Below are 20,591 nucleotides of genomic sequence, written 5' to 3'. Positions count from 1 at the left end.
AGCAGCAAACAGAAAGTCAACAAAAGATTTTAAGCAGCCAAATGACAAAATAAAGACAGGATTTATGGTGGTAGACCTACAATTCCAGAATAAGGAAAATCTTATGCAAAACAACATGAGTTATCTCTTTAAAAACAAGTAACTTATGGTCACTTGTCAGCTCAAACCCTTCAATGGATTCTCATCTTAGAGTAAAAGACAAAGTCCCTAGATGGTCTCACTTCTTCATAAACTCTCTGACCTCATCCAGATTATTCTTCCCGTGATTCACTCTTCTCCAACCACACTGGCTGCCCTGTTGTTCCCCAGATTCAAAGGCAGTTCCTACCTCAGGATCTTGCATTTGGTGTTCCTTCTGGAAAGAATATTATATTCCCAGATTCTCAAAGGACTTACTTTTCCACTTCTTTTATGTCTCTTCACAAATGTCACTCTAACAGGACTGAACAAACTGTGGGGCTATGAATGAGGTTAGAAACACTGGAAAAACTAACTTTGGAGGAAAGATGATGAGTCTGGCTTTGTTACATGGTGATTTTGAAATGTCAGCAGGATGCAGTTGAGGTTTCCAGGTGTAGTTCTATAGCAGAAGGTTGAAAGGGAATGTTAACACTTAAGAAGCAAAGAAAAAAAATCTATATAGCATATAGGAAACAGAACAAGTAGCCTATGTAGATTAAATACATCTACAAATTCTGATGAGTACCTCCCATCAAAAGGTATAACTGATTCTACTATCCTTTTAATCTGGCTGGCCTTGCAACTTGCTGTGACCAAAAAATTTGGTCTAAGTGACCTTTTGATTGTTCCAGAACCCAGACATGAAGAGATCATTCATCTGTTTTGCCTTTTTGGGACAATGTCCTAAGATGACCTTGAAAATAAGCCAGTGTAGTCTACTGGACTATGAACGGATACATGGAGGAAAAACATGGTAACTTCATTGAAATTAATGAGGCCAACATGGACATCCCAGTTATGCCTGCTCTCTGGCTGAATGCAGTTGCACCAGTGATCTAAAAACTGCCCAGCCAACCAACAGAATTGAGAAAAAAAAAAACTTTTAATCATTAAGTTTAGAGTGGTTTGTTATGTAGCATACATATCTGGCACAGAACTTAGTACCTAGAAATGGGGTGTCACTTGAACAAAAACCTAAAACATGGAGGAATGACTGTGAGACTTGTGGTGGGTAAAAGATGAGAGGAGGTGAGATGACATTTAATGGAAGCTGGAGAAAGAATCTCATATTACATACTGATGGAAAAGTTGGGAAAACAGGTACTTATGAAAACTTACAAAATAGAAAATGTATCTAAAGAACCTGTGGATACAGATAAGGATATTTTCAGGAAAAATGTTAAAAATGTCAATTCAGTTTTCCTCTTGAGGATGAGATGCTATAGGGACAGAAATAAACGAAAGAGAGGTAAGAGTGTGCAAGTAGAATTTAGATAATGCCTTGATGTGTTGAAATGGAAAACAGAATGGTTTCTCACCCTTCATTCTCTGGCAGAAGATTTTCAGAGTAATAAATGGCCTAAGGTAAAAATCAATTTAAGGATGTACCTAAAAATTCTTTGATAATACTTCAGAAATAGTTAAGTGATTCCTAGAAGATTCTTTCAGTTAGATAAAAGGGCTTCTAATAATCTTAAAGGCATTTTCCACAGCAGCCTCATACATGGTCCAAAGTAAAGACAGGGTTTTCTCAAAAACAAATTATATAAATTATGGATATTGCTTTTGGGGTACAGAGTGATCTCTAATGAGATCCATAAGAAACCCAAACATTAAGTGTTGTATTGCTAAAAAACACTGCCAACTTGGTCTTAGAGAAACTGAAACAGTTCAAAATGAAAGAAAGGCCCCTGGGCTCTGTGATGTGCATGGGCGGGAGGCAGATTCAGACAGCTCCCTAGCTACCAATACAAGCCATTTCTTATAAAAAGGGAAAGACATCTATGGAAATTTGTTGTAAAGAAGAGCCCAGAGTGAAGAACAAAAAGCCAAGGAGAATAATGGACTAAGGAACTACTTTCAGAGAACAGAAGTAGGCTGAGGTCAAGGAATTTTCCCTGTCTCTGGTAAAGGGAGGATACTCTGGATTTCAGAACTGATGAAGACGAGACACTGCTGGACACTTCCTATTTTTCTCATTTTTGAGTGGGAGAAATCTATTTTGATTTTTGGTCTTTGTTACATGATTATATGTTGTATGTGTGGAGAGAATTAGTGGGAGATAGCTTGTCTTTCTCGTTAACAGGCCTTGATTCAAGACTAGCCACACCCTAGAAACAACAGAATTCCAGTTTCAATATGAAATCAGGTTCTTTGTGATAAGTAACATAAACCCACTATCTTAAAGGGAACTATTTTTTCAGAAATCACTTAGTACAAAGCAACATATTAGTATAGAATGAAATCTTAAAAAAACATGTATACTTTTGGTTAAGGGAAAAAGGGCCCTATTTTTTTTTTTTTTCAACGTTTATTTATTTTTGGGACAGAGAGACAGAGCATGAACGGGGGAGGGTCAGAGAGAGAGGGAGACACAGAATCGGAAACAGGCTCCAGGCTCTGAGCCATCAGCCTAGAGCCTGACGCGGGGCTCGAACTCACGGACCTTGAGATCGTGACCTGGCTGAAGTCGGACGCTTAACCGACTGCGCCACCCAGGCGCCCCAGGGCCCTATTTTTTGAAAATAAATTACCCGAATGATTCAAATTTGCATTGTGTCCAGAAATTAAAATGTCTTTCAACATGAAGGTCCTATTTTCTACGTTTTGACACCTTAAAAAATTCTGCAGATGTTCACCTAAACTGAAAGATTCTGTAGGATAATATTATTTTCAAAAAAAAAAAAAAAAAAAAAAAGAAAGAAAGAAAGAAAGAAAAAGAAATGAAAGAAACAAGGGGCGCCTTGGTGGCTCAGTTGGTTGGGCGACCAACTTCAGCTCAGGTCATGATCTCAAGTTTGTGAGTTTAAGCCCTGCGTCGGGCTCTGTGCTGACAGCTGAGAGCTTGGAGCCTACTTTAGATTCTGTGTCTCCCCCTCTCTCTACCCCTCCCCTGCTCACTCTCTGTGTCTCTCTGTCTCTCAATAATAAATAAACATTTAAAAAATTTAAAAAAAAAGAAATGAAAGAAACAAACAAAAAAACCCCCACAATAATCAAAAGAAGTTTGTAAACTCAAAACAAGGTTCCTGGATACAGGATTTAACTAGTCAGAAGAAAACTTAAGCATCGCAGTAAAATACTTTTTTAGAAAACAGAAAGGATTGGAAATATACAAGTTAGGGACAAAAGCACTTAAACCTTCACCAAAAACATTTTAAAAATACTCTAATCCTATTATCCAAAATAATAATGTATTTTAGTGTATATGTAGTATGGTACTATGTGGAAAATACAAACTACAATTCTGTTTAAGATGGCAAGTTCTAGAATTCTGAGTTCATCAAACAATACTATGCATGACTTATATATATAAGACTGTTATATATACTTATATATATTACATTGTATAATTTATTTTCTTTTTTCCTTCTTAAAAAATCTATGATTAAAGGGCAATAATGAATTATTTTGCGGTGCACAGAAGAGAATTTATGACAAGTTTCCTGGTGAGAGAGAAAAACCCCAGCTCCTCTGAAAATAAGAGCTCAAAGTAAATATATACAATCAATCAATCAATCAATCAAAATAAAGAATAGCCACACCCAACTGCTGTATCTGACAAAACTCATCTATTTGTGAGTCAGATGCAGATCATGAGAGAGTGAATGATATAACTGCAGGAAAATTTTGGTGTTCCTGGGTTAGGAGGGGGCGTACTTTGCACGTGGAGAGATTGAAAACAATTGTGACCCACAGGGTAGACTACTGTAAATTAATTTTTTGGCCATAATTCTGTGTAATGTCTCTTACTGGGAGAAGAGTCTATTTCCCTACCCATTAAATCTGAGTTGTCATTGCAACTAGCTTTGACCAAGAGAATGTGGCAGAAGTGACAATGTGCAGTTCAAGAGGCCTGCCAGCTTGTTTTTGTCTTCTCAGAGCAGTGCCATAAAACCACCACGTAAGAAAGCTGGTCTAGCTTATTGGAGGATGAGAGCCCATGTGGAGAAGCACGAGTGTACCTTAGTTCACAGCACCAACTGTAAAATATGTGAGGGAGGCCATCTTGGACCTTCCAGTCATAGCTACACCTCCATAAATGAGCCCAGGTGAAACCTGAACTGGAACTTCCCAGAATCACGAGAAATCCTAATTGGTTTTATTTTCAGCCAGTAAGTTTTGAGGTGATTGTTAGCCAGTAATAGTTAAATGATCCACGGCCTGAGAAGTAGGAAGGGAACCAGAGGAAAGTGAAATCAATGAAGTCACATGACGATAAAGTCTGACAGGGGAGATAAAAGCAGAGTTGAAGAAGCAAACAAGGGATAATGTAAGGGAAGAGAGGTATCTGTTGGGTTTAATAATTCAACTCCTGTCTAATTTGACTGAAAGGTGTCCTTTCCATCCATAGTGGCTTTTATTGACCCACCTTTGAATAAGGTGACTGCCGTGAGGTTTTTAAAGCACCTGGCTACCTATGGTAAAGTGAAAAGGCTGTTGTGGTTTTTTTTTTTTTTATATTTGCCTTTAGAGGTAATAGCTAACACTCTGTGGGAAATTTATATCACATCTCATGAAGTGGTAAGTAAACTAGGCTTATTTAAATTTCATCAGAGTCTTGTGCTGATTCTCCCTTTGAAAAAGAAAATTCTTTATAAAACCCTACTCTTCGCCACGAAATTTCTATGCAAAAGAACACTGGCTCAATCCAGATGGTTTCCTTACAAACAAAAAATAATTTTTACTAACAATATATCAAAATACACACACACACACACACACACACACACACACACACACACACACACACAAAACACCACAGATCAGGTTATCTTATGCTAGTTTTAAGGCCAAAATAAAACTGTGATTACTACAAACCAACAGTAAAGAATAGCCTCTTGCCTTAAATTTTCTAAAAAGCTATAGCAACTTTCTCCTTTACAACAAATTAGAGAACCTCAATGCAATTATAGGAAAAAAAAACTCCTATCAACAGTATTAGATTATCCTAATTGTAAAGTGACAGACCTTAGATTTAAGCATAACATCCAACCTAATTATATTTCAAACACATTAAATGGCATAGCATTCTCCAGGAAAGCAACTTCTTAGTTGGCTTATTGCTTAAATTATAGAAAAACAATTCAGTTATAGGACATATTCTTGCATTTAAAAGATCAGCTTTTCCATGTAATGGCTGTATAATTTGTGTTAAAAAGTAGATGCCAGTTCTACAGAGTGATCATGCTTTTGCAACTGTGTTCTTATCTAGCACTACAGACGTTTGAAGTGACCTGAACTCAGAGTTTTGGCCAAAATTTTAGAAGTCAATCTTATTTAGGTTAGCTTCCATTCTAAATTTATACAAATTTTAACTTGTTTTCATAACTCCTCCCATTTGTTTATTATGATGTTCTTGTCCATCACTGATAAATAATTATGACAAAATATAGCATAAAAGTTATTCTCCTGGTAGAAAGAACCAAAAATATTTATGAACACCCTCTTCAAGTTCTTAAAAAGGTATTCTAACATTTTCAAATATGAAACAATCTCAATGTCTGCTGCTTGATTGTTTTCAGATTTTTCAGCCTTCTGAAGTTCCATTAAAACTCAAGTAGAATTACTTGAATTTCACTGGGAAATTCAACAACTTCTTAAGAGACTGTGAATCCTCCCTCTCATTATTTTTCTGTTAGAATTTTCACGGGGCTAATACTTCTCTTAAAACTTTTGGTTCCAAATTCTGCCTCCTCTGTCTCAAAATTTATCAGTCATTCCTAGGGTGATCATACCACTTGCTCTACAAAGCAGGACACTTATTAGAACAAAGGGGGTGGCATTAATAATGGCCTCAAGAGCGGCGCCTGGGTGGCTGAGTCAGTTAAGAATCCTACTCTTGATTTCAGCTCACATCATGATCTCACGGTTCCTGGGATTGAGCCCTGTGTCAGAGTCTGTGCTGACAGCGTGGGGCCTGGTTGGGATTCTTTCTCTCTCTCTCTCTCTCTCTCTCTCTCTCTCTCTCTCTCTGCCCCTCCCTGGTTGTTCTCACTCATGTGTGCACTCTCTCTCTCTCAAAATAAACCTAAAAAAATTAGTGACCTTAAGAAAATGGTACTGTCCTGAACAAACCAATAAGATGGAATTACCTATTTCATACCAAAGGGTATTTCTAGTTAGCTGTGGCCATCCTCAAGCTTTTTCTTCCTTGAGATCCTTACTCTCATTTCTTCCAGACCCTTCTCACATCCTTTTTTTTATAACCCCCAAACTCTGTGCCTCTCTCTCCATTCTGCCACAGGTAGCTTAAAAATTCTATTTTATTTTACAGAGCTCAACTCTTATCATTAAGGCAATGCAAAGAGTACTGCCCATTTGTGAACCAAAAAGGTTCATTCAAATCATTTCCCTAAACTGGAAAACCTGTATCCTTTTGGGCTTTCCTTCTCTAGTGTAAAAGACACAATTACCAGGTGTTAGGTTTTAGTACATACAACATGTACAACCCTTCACACTTTAATTCAATCTCTTCCTCGACAATATTGTTGCACAGCTTGGACCTCCTGCGATCCATTTTACTGGACCTTTGCTTCCATCTCTCACAATTCTGCTGCTAATATCTCATTCCTGACTTTCAGTTGAATGATCTTGGGCACTAGAGCTGTCTGGCTCATACAGAGAGCTAGAAGGTTCTGGGACCCACCTTCCTCCGTCCTCTAGCAGTTGTGAGCCAACAGTTGACTGGTGTGAGTATTAAAAGCCCCACTTTTTTCCCCCTAAAGCCACAACCTTTGGGGTTTAAACTCCAGAGTATCTCCCCTAATCAAACTGAGTCTCTAGCTTTGCTGTTTTCCTGTGCAGAAGAGTTAACATAGCAGGCCCAACAGTGTTATCCTAAGATGGCCTTATTCACTAGGTTGACCCAGAACTTCAATTTCTGGAGGTCTCCATTATTTTCTAAATGAGAAGTGTTGATCACTGTACTTAAAGTATTTGCACAATGTGGTTTAGGTTGAACATGTGCTTTCCTTTTGGAGTATGGATGACTCCAGAGGATGACTATATGGCTGACTCCTGACATAAACTCTGAATACCTATGTAAGCTCAGAAGAGGTTACCTGAACACAGTGCTTCACAAGTGTTGACACAACTCATTGGTGAAAAAATTACGCACATCCTGTTTGACTCCATGGGGAGAGGAATCTTGGAAGCCTATGCCTGGTTTCTTCCAGACTTTTGCCTCATATGCCTATTCTCTTCACAGTTTTTGCTTTGTATTCTGTCACTGTAATAGATCAAAGCTGTGGGTATGTCTCTGTGTTGAGTTCTGTGAGTCCCTTTAGTAGGAGCAGTCTTGGGAACCCAAGACACATTACCTCTTCTCTATTTTGCTTCTTTATTCCCTCTCCTCTCACTGGTTTCTCCCGGGAGCACATCCTTAATAAACTGTGTGCATCAAATTCCTTGACCTGGCTTATGCTCCAAGGAGGATTTATGAATACTTTTAATTAGTCAAAATATTAGTCTCAACTATAAGCTTTATAACTTTTCTCTCTATTCTTGGATTGCTCTGCTCCCCATCCTTTAACTCCTCATGCTACATACCTCTGTCACTCTTCAGATTGTTATTCTTTAAAAAAAAAAAGTTTTTTCATTTTGAGAAAGAGACAGTGTGTGCACATGCGCATGTGACAGTGTGCGAGCAGGGCGGGGCAGAGAGAGAGTCCCAGACAGGCTCCATGCTATCAGCACAAAGCCCGATGGGGGCTCAATCCCACAAACTGTAAGATCATCACCTGAACTGAAATCAAGAGTTGGACACCTAACCAAATGAGCCCACCCAGGTGCCCCCCTTTTCTTACTTTAGAGAGAGAATGCATGTGCAAGTAGGGAAAAGGGACAGAAGGAGACAGAGAGAATCTTAAGCAGACTCCACACTCAACATGGAGTATGGAACCCGATGTGGGGATGGATCCCATGTCTCTGGGATCAGGACCTGAGCCAAAATCCGGAGTCAGCACTCAACCGACTGAGCCACCCAGGTATCCCCAGACTTTTATGCGTAATAAACATATATTTGGACAAATTAATTCAATGTTTATACAGTTTATAAACTGGACACAGATTGTACTTCACGGTTTAAAATAAAATAGAGCAGTACCTCACACCATCTCTCCCAACACCGAGTCTTGCCTTCCAGAGGTCAGAATTTTCAATATTTTCTAGATATTTATTCCTGCATTTATCTCAAGATATTGAAATGATAACCCTTACATTAGTCTTACTACTGAATACATTGGAAAAAAGAAGTATGACATAAAGTACTTGGAAAATAAATAGTATACAAGTATCCCTTTCCTCTACTCATATTTGGATGCATATCTCGTTCCAGAAGAAAGAAAAATTTCGGAAAGAGTAAGCAGTCACATGACAAGCCAGCCCTCTGGACATTAATATCATCATTTCCCATCTTTTACAGTAGGTTCCTTTGGCATTTCTGATGATATGCAAAAGTGTTCCAAAAGACGTAGAAAAACTTACCATAAAGGCTTTCTTTGAAACTAATCTCAACATATTCTTGATCACAGGTCTTTTTTTAGCATTATCCAAATCCATTCAGTTTGCTTTGGTGCTGTGCTGGATAACAGATTTGGGTGTTACGCTCCACCAAAACAACCCCTTTCTCATTTTACTACATTGGTTCATAAACTTCATTGCACATCAGAATGATCTAGGGAGCTTCATAAAAAAGCAGCTTTCTCTCTAAAAATAAGGGGCAGGGACGCACCTAGGTGGCTCAGTCACTTGAGCATCTGATTCTTGATTTTGGCTCAGGTTATGATCCCAGGGTCATGAGATGAAGCCCCATTTCAGGCTCACTGAGCGTGGAGCTTTCTTAAAATTCTTTCTCTTTCTCTCCCTTTCTGTCTCTCCCTCTCCCCCCGCCCCCCCCCCCACCTTGACCTCACCTCTCTACCCCATTTTTGTGGTCTCTCTCTATAAAGTAAAAAAAATGCAGCTTTCTGGCATTTGCCTCCACAGACTGAAATACATTGGGTCTGTAGAGAAGACGACTTACAAATCTGATTTTATAGTATACTTAAGGGGATTCTGGTACTGGGGGATCTAGAACACTGAAAAAAATCGATCTAGAATTTCAAAGAGTAAACTAAAAAATTATTTGAATAAAATGAATACATACATATGTCCATATATCTTATATCCACTTATAAAGACTGGTAAATATCTAATATAATTGATGTAGTACTACCATTTGTATATGAGGCATGTGTTGGCAGATGTTCTTAATAACCCAATAGGTTTTAACCATAATGGCATGATATAATGGTGTGTTCTAGTCAAGTTTTGGATGGATGGAAAACATTTGTTGTTAATGACATTTAAACTCAGTTGGTTTTAATAAATAAAGTAGAGTGATTAAAGGTTATTTATATAATAATTACATTTTCATTTATTTACCTTTTGACAGGCTTTACCCAATGGAAGAGGAAGAAGTTGAGCCAGAGGCATACTGCTTCAAGAATAGCATAATATATTTTTAGGGCCTTGGCTGGTCACTGCTTTTTCAACTGTACCCTTAGGAGCTATGTAATGATGAATTCTATTGATTTACTTCCACAAAAATATTGGTTTTTGGTTTCATGAAAATCTGAGTCAAGTATGAATGTGAGTCATAAATGTCAATGTCACTAGTTATATATTAACTGTTAATGATGCGGAGAAGAATAAGAAATGTAGCATAGGAGTTGTAGGCATTTTGAAACTGTTGAGATTCACTGCTTTACAAAGCAATACCAATAACAAAATACAAACTGTGGCTTTGAAATTCTGATATCTGAAATAGAGCACATAGTAAAGAAATAAGGATGGCACTACTTTTTTTTTTTTTCTCTAGAGGGGAGGGATATGTAGAAACAATATTGGCTTTACAGTCTCCTTAAGTAATTAATATGACAATGGATCTTCTTATACAAAAATAATGGAAAAATATTCCATGCTCATGGGTTGGAAGAACAAAATTGTTAAAATGTCTGTATTACCCAAACCAATCTACACATTCACTGCAATCCGTATCAAAATAGCACCAGCATTCTTCACAGAACTAGAGCAAACAATCCTAAAATTTGTATGGCACCACAAAAGACCCCAAAAAGCCAAAGTAATCCTGAAAAAGAAGACCAAGGCTGGAGGAATCACAGTTCCAGACTTCAGGCTGTATTACAGGCTGTAATCATCAAGACAGAATGGTACTGGCACAAAAACAGACACAATGATCAATGGAACAGAACAGAGAAACCAGACATGGACCCAAAAATGTATGGCCAACTAATCTTTGACAAAGCAGGAAAGAATATTCAATGGAAAAAGTCTCTTTGGCAAATGGTGTTGGGAAAACTGGACAGAGACATGCAGAAGAATGAACCTGAACGACTTTCTTACACCCTATACAAAAATAAACTCAAAATGAATGAAAGACCTAAACGTAACACAGAAGTCATCAAAATCCTAGAGAGGAAAACAGACAACAACCTCTTTGACCTTGGCCAGAGCAACTTCTTACTTGACAAGTTTCCGGAGGCAAGGGAAATAAAAGCAAAAATGAACTAGTGGGAGCTCACCAAGATAAAAAGCTTCAGAAGGAAACAATCACCAAAACTAAAAGGCAACCAACAGAATGGGAGGAGATATTTGTAAATGAAATAGCAGATAAAGGGTTAGTATCCAACATCTATACAGAAATTATTGAACTCAACACCCAAAAACAAATAATCCAGTGAAGAAATGGGCAAAAGACATGAATAGCTAATTTTCTGAAGAAGACATCCAGATAGCTAACAGACACGTTAAAAAATTGCTCATCACTCATCATCAGGGAAATAGAAAACAAAACCACAATGAAATACTACCTCACGCCTGTGAGAATGGCTAAAATTAACTCAGGGAATGAAAGACATTGGTGAGGATGTGGGGAAAGAGGCAAACTTTTGTACTGGTGGTGGGAATGTGAACTCGTGCAGCCACTCTGGAAAACGGTATGGAGATTCCTCAAAAAATTAAAAATAGAACTACCTTAAGACTCAGCAATTGCACTACTAAGTGTCTATCCTAAGACTATGGGAGTGCTGTTTCATAGGCACACTTGTACCCCAATGTTTCTAGCAGTGCTATCGACAATAGCCAAAGTATGGAAAGAGCCCAAGTGTCCATCGATGGATGAATGGATAAAGAAGATATGGTATATATACATAATGGAGTATTACTCAGTGATCCAAAGAATGAACTCCTGCCATTTGCAACAATGTGGATGGAACTACAGTGTATTTAGGCTAAGCAAAATAAATTGGTCAGACAAAGACAAATATCATATGACTTCACTCATATGTGGAATTTAAGAAACAACAGATGAACATAAGGGAAGGGAAGTAAAATAATATGAAAACAGGGAGAGAGACAAAACATAAGAGACTCTTACATACAGAAAAGAAAGTGAGGGTTGCTGGAAGGGTTTTGGGTGGGGGGATGGGCTAAGTGGGCAAGGGGCATTAAGGAGGATGCTTGTTGGGATGAGCACTGGGTGTTATACGTAAGTGATGAACCACTAAATTCTATTCCTGAAATCATTATTACACTATATGTTAACTTGGAGGTAAATTAAAAAAAAAAATTTTTAAAAAGTAAAGACAAAAAAAAAAAAAGACAACGGATCTTCTTCTTTTCCACTTTCAGCCTAACAGTCTTGTTCTTTTCTGTCTCTAACCAACCAATCTGTTGTTGTACCAACCAAGACTACCAAAAGTACTCTTGCCACACCAAATTTATACCTTTAAATAAAACATGCAAATTTCACAAAACGTGAAATAGGGCAGATTTTGCTTTTTCTTAAAGGCCCAACAAACTCTAGGATTTCTCTCCCTTCCAACCCCAAATCTCACCATCAGACCTTTTGAATAGTTCCTGTATTTGTGCTGAGAGATTGGAAATTGCTTTTCTGATGATCTTTAAATTATGAGTGGTAATTTTTTTCTATTACACATCAAGTGTTTATCTTTTTCTGTAAAATCTGTCTTCTGAGTTCTCTTTCATCTCCCATTTCTGCTTACGCCCTCTGTCTGTTAGAGAATCTATGTAAAATTCCTCCTGAGTGCTCTGAAAAACCCTCCCCAATTCTGCTCCTTGGAAGACAACTGGAAAGATGAACAATAATCAGCAGCAAACCCTAATGACTTTTGGAAGCCTGGACAAAGAATAATCCAGGGCAAAAAAAATGGAGCCTTTCAATGCTTTGAGGTCATTAACAAAGTTGTGAAATTTGTGAGGAACGTGGGAGAAAAAAGGTCTTTTTATTATTTGCTAACATTCACAGGCTCTAATTCTTCATTTCCCTAGTTGAGCTTTAACTTAATTATAAAACAAAATCTATAGCCGCAGCCAGGCCTAGAGGTAGAGTCTGTACAACTAATCAACTTTAATTCCCTGGGTTCGATTTAATTACAAAACAACATTTGGTGCAGCTGCTAAACACTTACCAGGTGACCACATGATAATACTGGAGGAGTATTTACAAGTCTCCAGCTTTTGCTCTATTCTATCAGCACAATTAGGTTTCAGCAATATATAAATTTGAGCAGCCTGTAGGGCTTATAATAATAAAGAATTTTCTTGTACTAGTTGAGCCAGTTAAAATACTGAGTTGCACCATGACCAATTCATGTCAGCAAGTAAACCTGAATGATGAAACAGATGTCCTGATAAAGGACAGTAATAACAGATTGAATGTCAATAGTATGTTTTTTTTTTCTTAATTGATTTTTTTGGGGGAGACAGGAAAAGTGAAATCAGCGTATGTATACTGTAAGCTACCAATGTGCTTTTTGGGTTATAATGTACATTACTTTTATTCAATATAACTAGACATACATAACTCATTCTTCTGCTTGTTTTTTAGTGTTCCATAAGACAATTTAGGGGGTTATTACTTGTGCTACAAAATATTTTTTACCTGACAAAATTAAAATTAATCACTGATATGTTTAAAATAGCCAGTTCCTCCAGTATATTTAAAATATACTGAATTCATACAAACATCCAGGAAGATCAATGCATTAAGTAAGATCTGATTTTTCATTTGATAATATTTAGACAGAAGTGCCATGCACAATTAACTTTTTATTTTAATGTTTTTGTCATCTTTGTTCACTCAAATACACCTTTTACAATGTGCGGGATCACAGTTCCTCCCAAGGTGTATAGGGGGATAAGAAAAATTATTTGAATTTAGGCAAAAAAATAAGCAGTATCAGTAAGGGAGTTACCAGCGATACTGAAATAAATATGACCCGTACTGTTTTTACAGCAACTCAGAAAGAAGATAATACAGATTGCCATCTAATCCAAATAAACATCTGAAGTTGTGGGTAAGTGCAACAGAACGCATTTCTTTTGCTTCTTCTCCCCATTAGATGTCAATCTTTTCTTTGCCTTTAGAGTGGAACTGGGTAAAAGCTAAAGAGAGGATGCATCATAGGTAATTATATCTATGAAAGGCAGAAAATCTAGAAAAAAGCAGAATGCATAAGATGCATCATAAAATTTCTGCAGCAATAATCCCCTTCCTCTGCCTTCAACCTCAAGTGCTGGTTTGAATTTTACCTAAGGCTGTCCCACATGACCATGCCGGACCCTGGACAAAGACAACACTATGCGTTTCAAAGTCGAAAGGCTAATTTCTCAGTACTAGCAGTGTCTGTCAGTGTCTTACCCCAGAGAGTATCTTTCTCTACTGAACAGTGACTGAGTCACAGGAGGAAACAATTCTGCTTGCTGGAAGAAAATAGGATGGAAGGAATTATGATGCTTACCAGATGTTCCACTGCCCCTGAGGGGGTACCAGAATGTTTCCGCATGTGCTGTAAACAGCATAAACTGTCAGATCATGGGGCCCTGGGGCTTGGTGCTCATGCTGCTCTGATGTGCAGAGTCATAGCACTCGAGAGTTGGAGGGACCCTTAGAGACGATTTTAGTCAAAGGTTTTAAACTATGGCGCAAGGAGTTCTAGGTTTCCTCAGTGTGGCTCAGAGATTACTGAAGATTAAGGGGGTCTCCCCAGAACAGTAGCAGTGTTCATGGAGAGAATGTAAAAATCTTGTATTAGGATAACAACAAGACAGGATATTTTATCAAACAAAAAATCAGGTATGAAAGTCTACGGTAATTCCTGTACTTTGAGAAAGGAAACTTGTGGAAAATCACCATCCCAGTCGCTCTATGACATTCCTAGAGGTGAAGTCCCCAGAAACCAGGGGTTGTTTCCGGAAATCTAGGTTGCAAAAGGCCATGTGGTTCGGGAGTCTGGAAATTAAATTATTCCCCTAAGATTCAACATCAAGGCAGGAAATAAAGGCTTCTCGATTCAAGTCAACCAATTCTTATAATCCTTTATGTACATATCTATGGCGAATAAAAAAATACCACTTAGAAAAAGTTACCTTTCTATGCTTTAAAAAAAAATTTTAATGTTTACTTATTTTTGAGAGAGAGAGAGCGAGAGAGAGAGAGCGAGCATGAGCGAGCAAGCAGGAGGACACAAGCAAGCGAGCACGAGCAGGGGAGGGATAGAGAGGAAGAGGGAGCCACAGATCCTAAGCAGGCTCCAGGCTCTGAGCTATCAGCACACAGCCTGGCCTGGGCTGGAATTCACAAACCCTGAGATCATGACCTGAGCCAAAGTCAGACGCTTAACCAACGGAGCCACCCAGGTGCCCCTGTTTTTAAATGGCAACTTAATACTTTATTGCCTTGATGATGATATAATTCTTATTCTGTTACTGGCTTCCAAATTTAAAAAATACCGTGATTGTTCAAAGAACCTCCTCATTGCCACCATTAGAGAGACAGAGAGAGGGAGAGACAGACAGAGATTAACTGAGAGACTGAGAAAAGGGGGAGAAAGAAAAGACAAGGAAAGGAAAGGAAAGGAAAGGAAAGGAAAGGAAAAGGAAGGAAGGAAGGAAGGAAGGAAGGAAGGAAGGAAGGAAGGAAGGAAGGAAGGAAGGAAGGAAGAAGGTTGGAAGGAAACAAAGAGGAGAAGGGAGAGAGAGAAGGGAAGATGGGAGGGAGGGGAAGAAACAAGGAAGAAACAGCTATTTCTGTGTTTGTAAATAGAGCCCGTTATAATAAAGGGGTGTGAGATTTTAACATAAAGTAAGGCATAATCTCCAGGGTTAAAGAGACATTTGTAAAAGCAGGGTAGTACGCCTGCCCGACTCACCGTCACTGTTGATGCACACAACCTCCTGAACCTGAGTGCCTGGGCCACATTCCTTTCCATTGTCTGGTTCACAGTCTCCGAGCCTCACTGCTTTCCATTCATAGCAGGATGGCTCTTCACAGGGAATGGCTTCCAGTAAGTGAGGGCAGTTCCCAGTGCCCCCAGAGCCTCCAGTGGGCTCATTGGTAATTCGCCGCTTCCTCAGTTTGAAACCTGAATTGTTGGGGAAGGAAGATATTTATTGTTTCTGTCATGGCTGAATATTTCAGAAGGCTGAACGAAAACTGGAGTGAAAGCTGGATGAGGGTAGAAGGTAGAAGTCAGATCTGCTTTAATCACTAGTGCATCCTCAAACTCTAGCTTAATGTGAGCTCTTTAATCATTTATTAAATGAATAAATAAATTAACAGAAGGGCCAAAGAGGGAAAGCAAGTAAAGCCATATAACTGTCATCTATCTCCTTCATAGGACGGGAGAGAGGTAGAGAGGCAGAAGAAGAGAGAGACAGACAGACACACAGATAGAGAAAACACACATACACAGAATGAATTTTGTTTTTTTGGAAAGTCTATAGTTATAAAATATTTAAAGAAACAATGAAATCTCAAGCTATTTGGAAGTATTCATGACTAACGTGCTATTACTTTGAATTCTTCAACACTATTGCATAATTAAATCTAAAAAGATACCTCTGAGAAGTTGGATGGTTCCAGATAAATTGTCTCTTTGAGCCTTAGTTGATTTTAGATGCTCTGGAAATATGAACTAGTGATATAAAGCAACTGGGCTCTAAGGAGAAGTCGTCAGAATTGTGCCCTGTGCTTTAACAGTACCTAACTGTAGTCCTTCTGGACAGTGCATAACAAAATTAATGTCTGTTTATTGCCATGTAAACATATTAAAATCACTAGCAAAATTAATAAGTCTGTTTATTACTATGTGAACATATTAGAATCACTGGAAGACTGTCTTTGAAAGGAAATAAGAAAATGTTTTCCATTACCAGATCATGTGAAAATTACCCCATCGTGTCCACCATATAAGAAACCGCTGCATTTATTCTAATCCTCATAAATACGTGATTTGCCTCATAAAAGCAATAGAGTTTTTTTTCTTTACCTTCAAAGTAATAAGGAGTTCTGTCTATTGAGAACTAGCTATGGATCAGGCATTGAAGTAAGTGCTTTATGTTTATTATCCCATCGATTCTTTAAAGAAAACACGGGTAGCAGATATTACATCCCTTTTACAGATAAGTGGACAAAGATTTAGATAATTAACTTCAGTTTTAATGTTCTGGTACCAACATCAGAGTAGGTTTATTCATCTTTTTGCAATCAATACGCTTTAGCCATTCTGGAAAATATCACAAATGAATAATCACAAGTAACACAGAGGAGCATTTTAAAATAATTCACATTTGACTCAACTGATAGGAGTTTTAAGCATGTCATGTTAATAGGACATACCTTTTTTGCCTTGCTGGTCATTACAGTTTTCGTAAGTACAAGGTCCCCAAGCTGACCAAGGTGACACCTCACATTCAATAGGACAGGGAATGTGACACAGCTGTGTAGTATTAGGAACAGGGCCAGTGCATGATTTCAAGTCCACTGGTTTTGAGGCTGTTTGGAGAAAAATACAGAGATCACTTAAGAATTAAACAAATTATTATGGTCAACAAAATGATTTTTTCTATGTGTGTGTAAGGAGGACAAGTGCCACCAAGACATTATTCCACTGCTTCTTAGCTACATCCTAGAAAAAAAGGAGAAGGAATGGGGGGAAAAGGCAGTATAGTGTGATCCACGGAAACTGGACTAGATGCCTTGGAGACTGGTTGATCTCCAGCTTTACCACTTATTAGCCATGTGATTAATAATGTCAAGACTAACTTTCCTCATCAGTAAAATAATCCTTAAGGTTAACTGTATCTCTTAAATTGTATATTTAGATTCTAATTAAGTGGCATCTGCTTTAGAGGACTCAGGAAAGTGGGAGAGGGCCGATGACAATAATATATACGGAAAAAGTCTCCACCGCATGGCTTCTGCTGGATCAGTCTCCTTTCCATTTTGGTCCACAGAGAGCTAACCGGTAGATATAATAAAGAGGTCATGAAACCAATGTGGTGTCTCCCTCCCCCTCCAGCTAGAGGACTCACCAGATACTTCTCAGAACTTTTACAGTTTATATTATCTACCTATGTGATCCAAAACACAGAACTCTTAAGACAACTAATTTATAACTGACCATGTCTGTTCATAAGTTGACCAATGAACCCTACATATTTTTTGCTTACCCTTGCTTCTCTTCTGTTTTGATGCCTGGAGTTTGGCTATTTTGTATAGGACACATTTGACAGTTAATGTCAAGATGTGTCCATACTTCTGGTTAAAAATGACTAAGAAAGAAACATATTTGAAGCTATATGGACAGCAGAAGAAAATCAAGTTTAGCAATATATAATATATAGCTGTAGTTGCTTTTGTGTTATAAATTTTAAGAAGTAAATGTCTTAGACATTCGCTTTAATAAAAGCTAGTTGCTGCTTATGTCTGATAATTTGGAATGCCAACCCTTTCACAAAGGACTGAAATAAGGGAGGTCTTAGACAATTCTTATTCTCTTTATGTGAAGAACTATCAAATTCCAATCACATGGGTTACATTTAGAAGCTCATAGAGAAATTAAGATATTGTAAGCTATATTATCCTAACTTTTAAATAAACGTAAATATATTTGCTTGTAGTTTAAACTCTAAGGCTAACTGTAGGCATTGTACATTCCTCAACTTTCTGCAAGCACAAACACATGATCATAAATGCTACCTGAAGGCCATTATAGTAACTCTTCTTTCTAAAATAGTTTTTCAGTTCTGAAAATTACTTATAGATTTTAATTCTTCTTTTTCCTCCTAGGAGTGCTCACCTCTCTCTCCTCCCTCCTCTCACTCCTCCTGGACGCCACCCACTTCAGTGAAAATAAATGGTTGGGGTACTCCTAATTTGCTTAGTATGGAGCACAATGAACATTCTCACTGAAGTTTATCAGAACCATTGCTACTATGTATCGTAACATCAGCCAAAGCCAAAAATGATTACTTTTATTGCTTTCCAACAGTGAAAGTACCAGGTATGTTAATGACAGAAAATACAGAAATAAATGCTTCACTTCTTTGAACATAAAAAAAACAAAAAAAAAAAAACAAAAAAAACAAACTTGACATCAATGATACATATTTCACATAAAATGAAAAAAAAAATTAATATCCTCACAGGCATAAGACTTAATTTTATGTGTCAACTTGTCTGGAGAAAGGGATGCCCAGAGAGCTGAAAAAACATTGTTTCTAGGTGTATCTGTGAGGATGTTTGTGGAAGAGATTAGCATTTGAATCAGTAGACCCAGTGAAGAAGACAGCCCTAACTGATGTGGGTGGAGCATTATTCAAACCATTGAAAGCCCAACAGAACAAAAAGGTGGACAACGGTGAAATCACTTTCTTTCTTTCTCAGCTGTGGAATGCATCTTCCCCTGCTCTTGGACATCAGAGTTACTGGTTCTGGAAAATGAGGAATTATACCAGTGACCTCATTCCCATAATTGTGGGAGCCATTTCCTATAATAAATGTCCTCATATATCTATACATGTATCTTATTGGTTTGTTTCTCTAGAGAACCTTGGCTAATACAAGGCTACAGTATGTACAAAAACTCCTGTAACTGCAAATTAACATAAGCAATTTCTTCAGGTGTGGAATCTTTCAGACTATCATTTAAATTAGCAATTGTGTATATAATTAACTGAAAAGACTCCATTTTTTTCTTTCAATTGACTAAAAGTAACTTTAGAATTTAGTGTTATGATATTGTTTTGAAAATTATGGTTACTACTATGGAAACCAATTTGACAATAAGCTTCATGTATTAAAAAAAGAAAATTATGGTTATTACAAAGGGAAGTCTACTTTTTTTGCAAAGTTTTCCTTAACTATGCAATTGTGAGGACTACTAGGGCCTGAAGAAGTATATTTTATATATAAGGTTGAACACTTTAGAAGGGAAACAGGTTTTATCAAGAAAACAGTATGAAACATTGTGTTTCTAATACCTGTTTGTTTGTTTTTTTATTTTAGCTTTTGGTGTATTTTGAATGAATCAAACAGAATAATCAGGAATAATAATGTTCTTGGGCTGTTAAAAGAGAAATGTGATGAATACAGGCTTGAGAAAGTACTGCTTAAAGCAACATAGTCTTCAGATTTATAAGGTAACCAAATCTATACTGAGATAGAGTTATTGAAAAATAACCTCAATTTTATAGATGCCTTTGTGAATATAAATATTTATACATATATCACATGGTTCACATATAGACGCTCACAGAGAAATTAAGATATTTTAAGCCTATATATATTTGTTGTGTATATGATTCTATTCCTTTGGTGATTTTCATCACAGGTTTTTTTTTTTTTTTTTTTGTGGTAAGTAGAGTATATTTAATGTTAATCAGAGATAAGAGCTAAGCTCCCAAAACTGTAAGTCAATTCTATTTTTGCCTATGAATTATTTGGAATTAATGTGATTCAATAAATGAAGTAAAGGACAGACAGACCCAGTAGAATGTACTGAATTCTAGTTTAATCTGTGAGATATAATTCATATAGTTCTGTATTACATTAATTCAGTGTTTACTGCTCATACTATATTCTCAAATTTTGAAATTTAAATTTCTTAGAATGGTTCCGTCATTACTCTTGTATAATTTTATCACTTAAAATATTGTTCATGCAGTGTAAGTTTCAAAGAACCTTTATTAATTTTTTTTAAAAAAAGTCTTATTGCTGAGGCACCTGGGTGGCTCAGTCAGTTAAGTATCCGACTTCAGCTCAGGTCATGATCTCGCACAGTTTGTGAGTTTAAATCCTGCATCGGGCTCTGTGGTGACAGCTAAGAGCCTGGAGCTTGTTTTGGATTCTGTATCTCCCTCTCTCTCTGCCCCTCCCCTGCTCACACTCTGTCTGTCTGTCTCTCTCTCTCTCAAAAATAAACAAACATTACAAAAAATTCTTTTTTAAGTCTTATTGTTGATCTCTTGAAAATAAAGGAGACACTTTATTGTTTTCATATGATTTAAAGGGTATTCAATTATATGTACCTTGCATTCTTCAA

General features: G+C 37.3%; 1 protein-coding gene across 3 annotated transcripts in view; it reads right to left on the bottom strand.

Annotated features, from left to right (window-relative positions):
- Positions 1 to 20,591, bottom strand: part of THSD7A (thrombospondin type 1 domain containing 7A) — a 449,664-nt gene that overhangs the window by 159,138 nt on the left and 269,935 nt on the right. For all 3 annotated transcript variants that reach the window (XM_086695294.1, XM_086695275.1, XM_086695285.1), the window contains 2 exons: positions 16,886 to 17,041; positions 15,417 to 15,629 (listed from right to left, as the gene is read on the bottom strand). In XM_086695294.1, the coding sequence (XP_086551420.1) occupies positions 15,417 to 15,629; positions 16,886 to 17,041 (369 nt within the window). The remainder of the gene's footprint in view (positions 1 to 15,416; positions 15,630 to 16,885; positions 17,042 to 20,591) is intronic.

This window comes from Puma concolor, chromosome A2 (genome assembly GCF_028749965.1).
Source record: "Puma concolor isolate L17-30 chromosome A2, mPumCon1.1.hap2, whole genome shotgun sequence".
Taxonomy (NCBI): Eukaryota; Metazoa; Chordata; class Mammalia; order Carnivora; family Felidae; genus Puma; species Puma concolor.
This window is presented reverse-complemented; position numbering and strand designations above follow the sequence as displayed.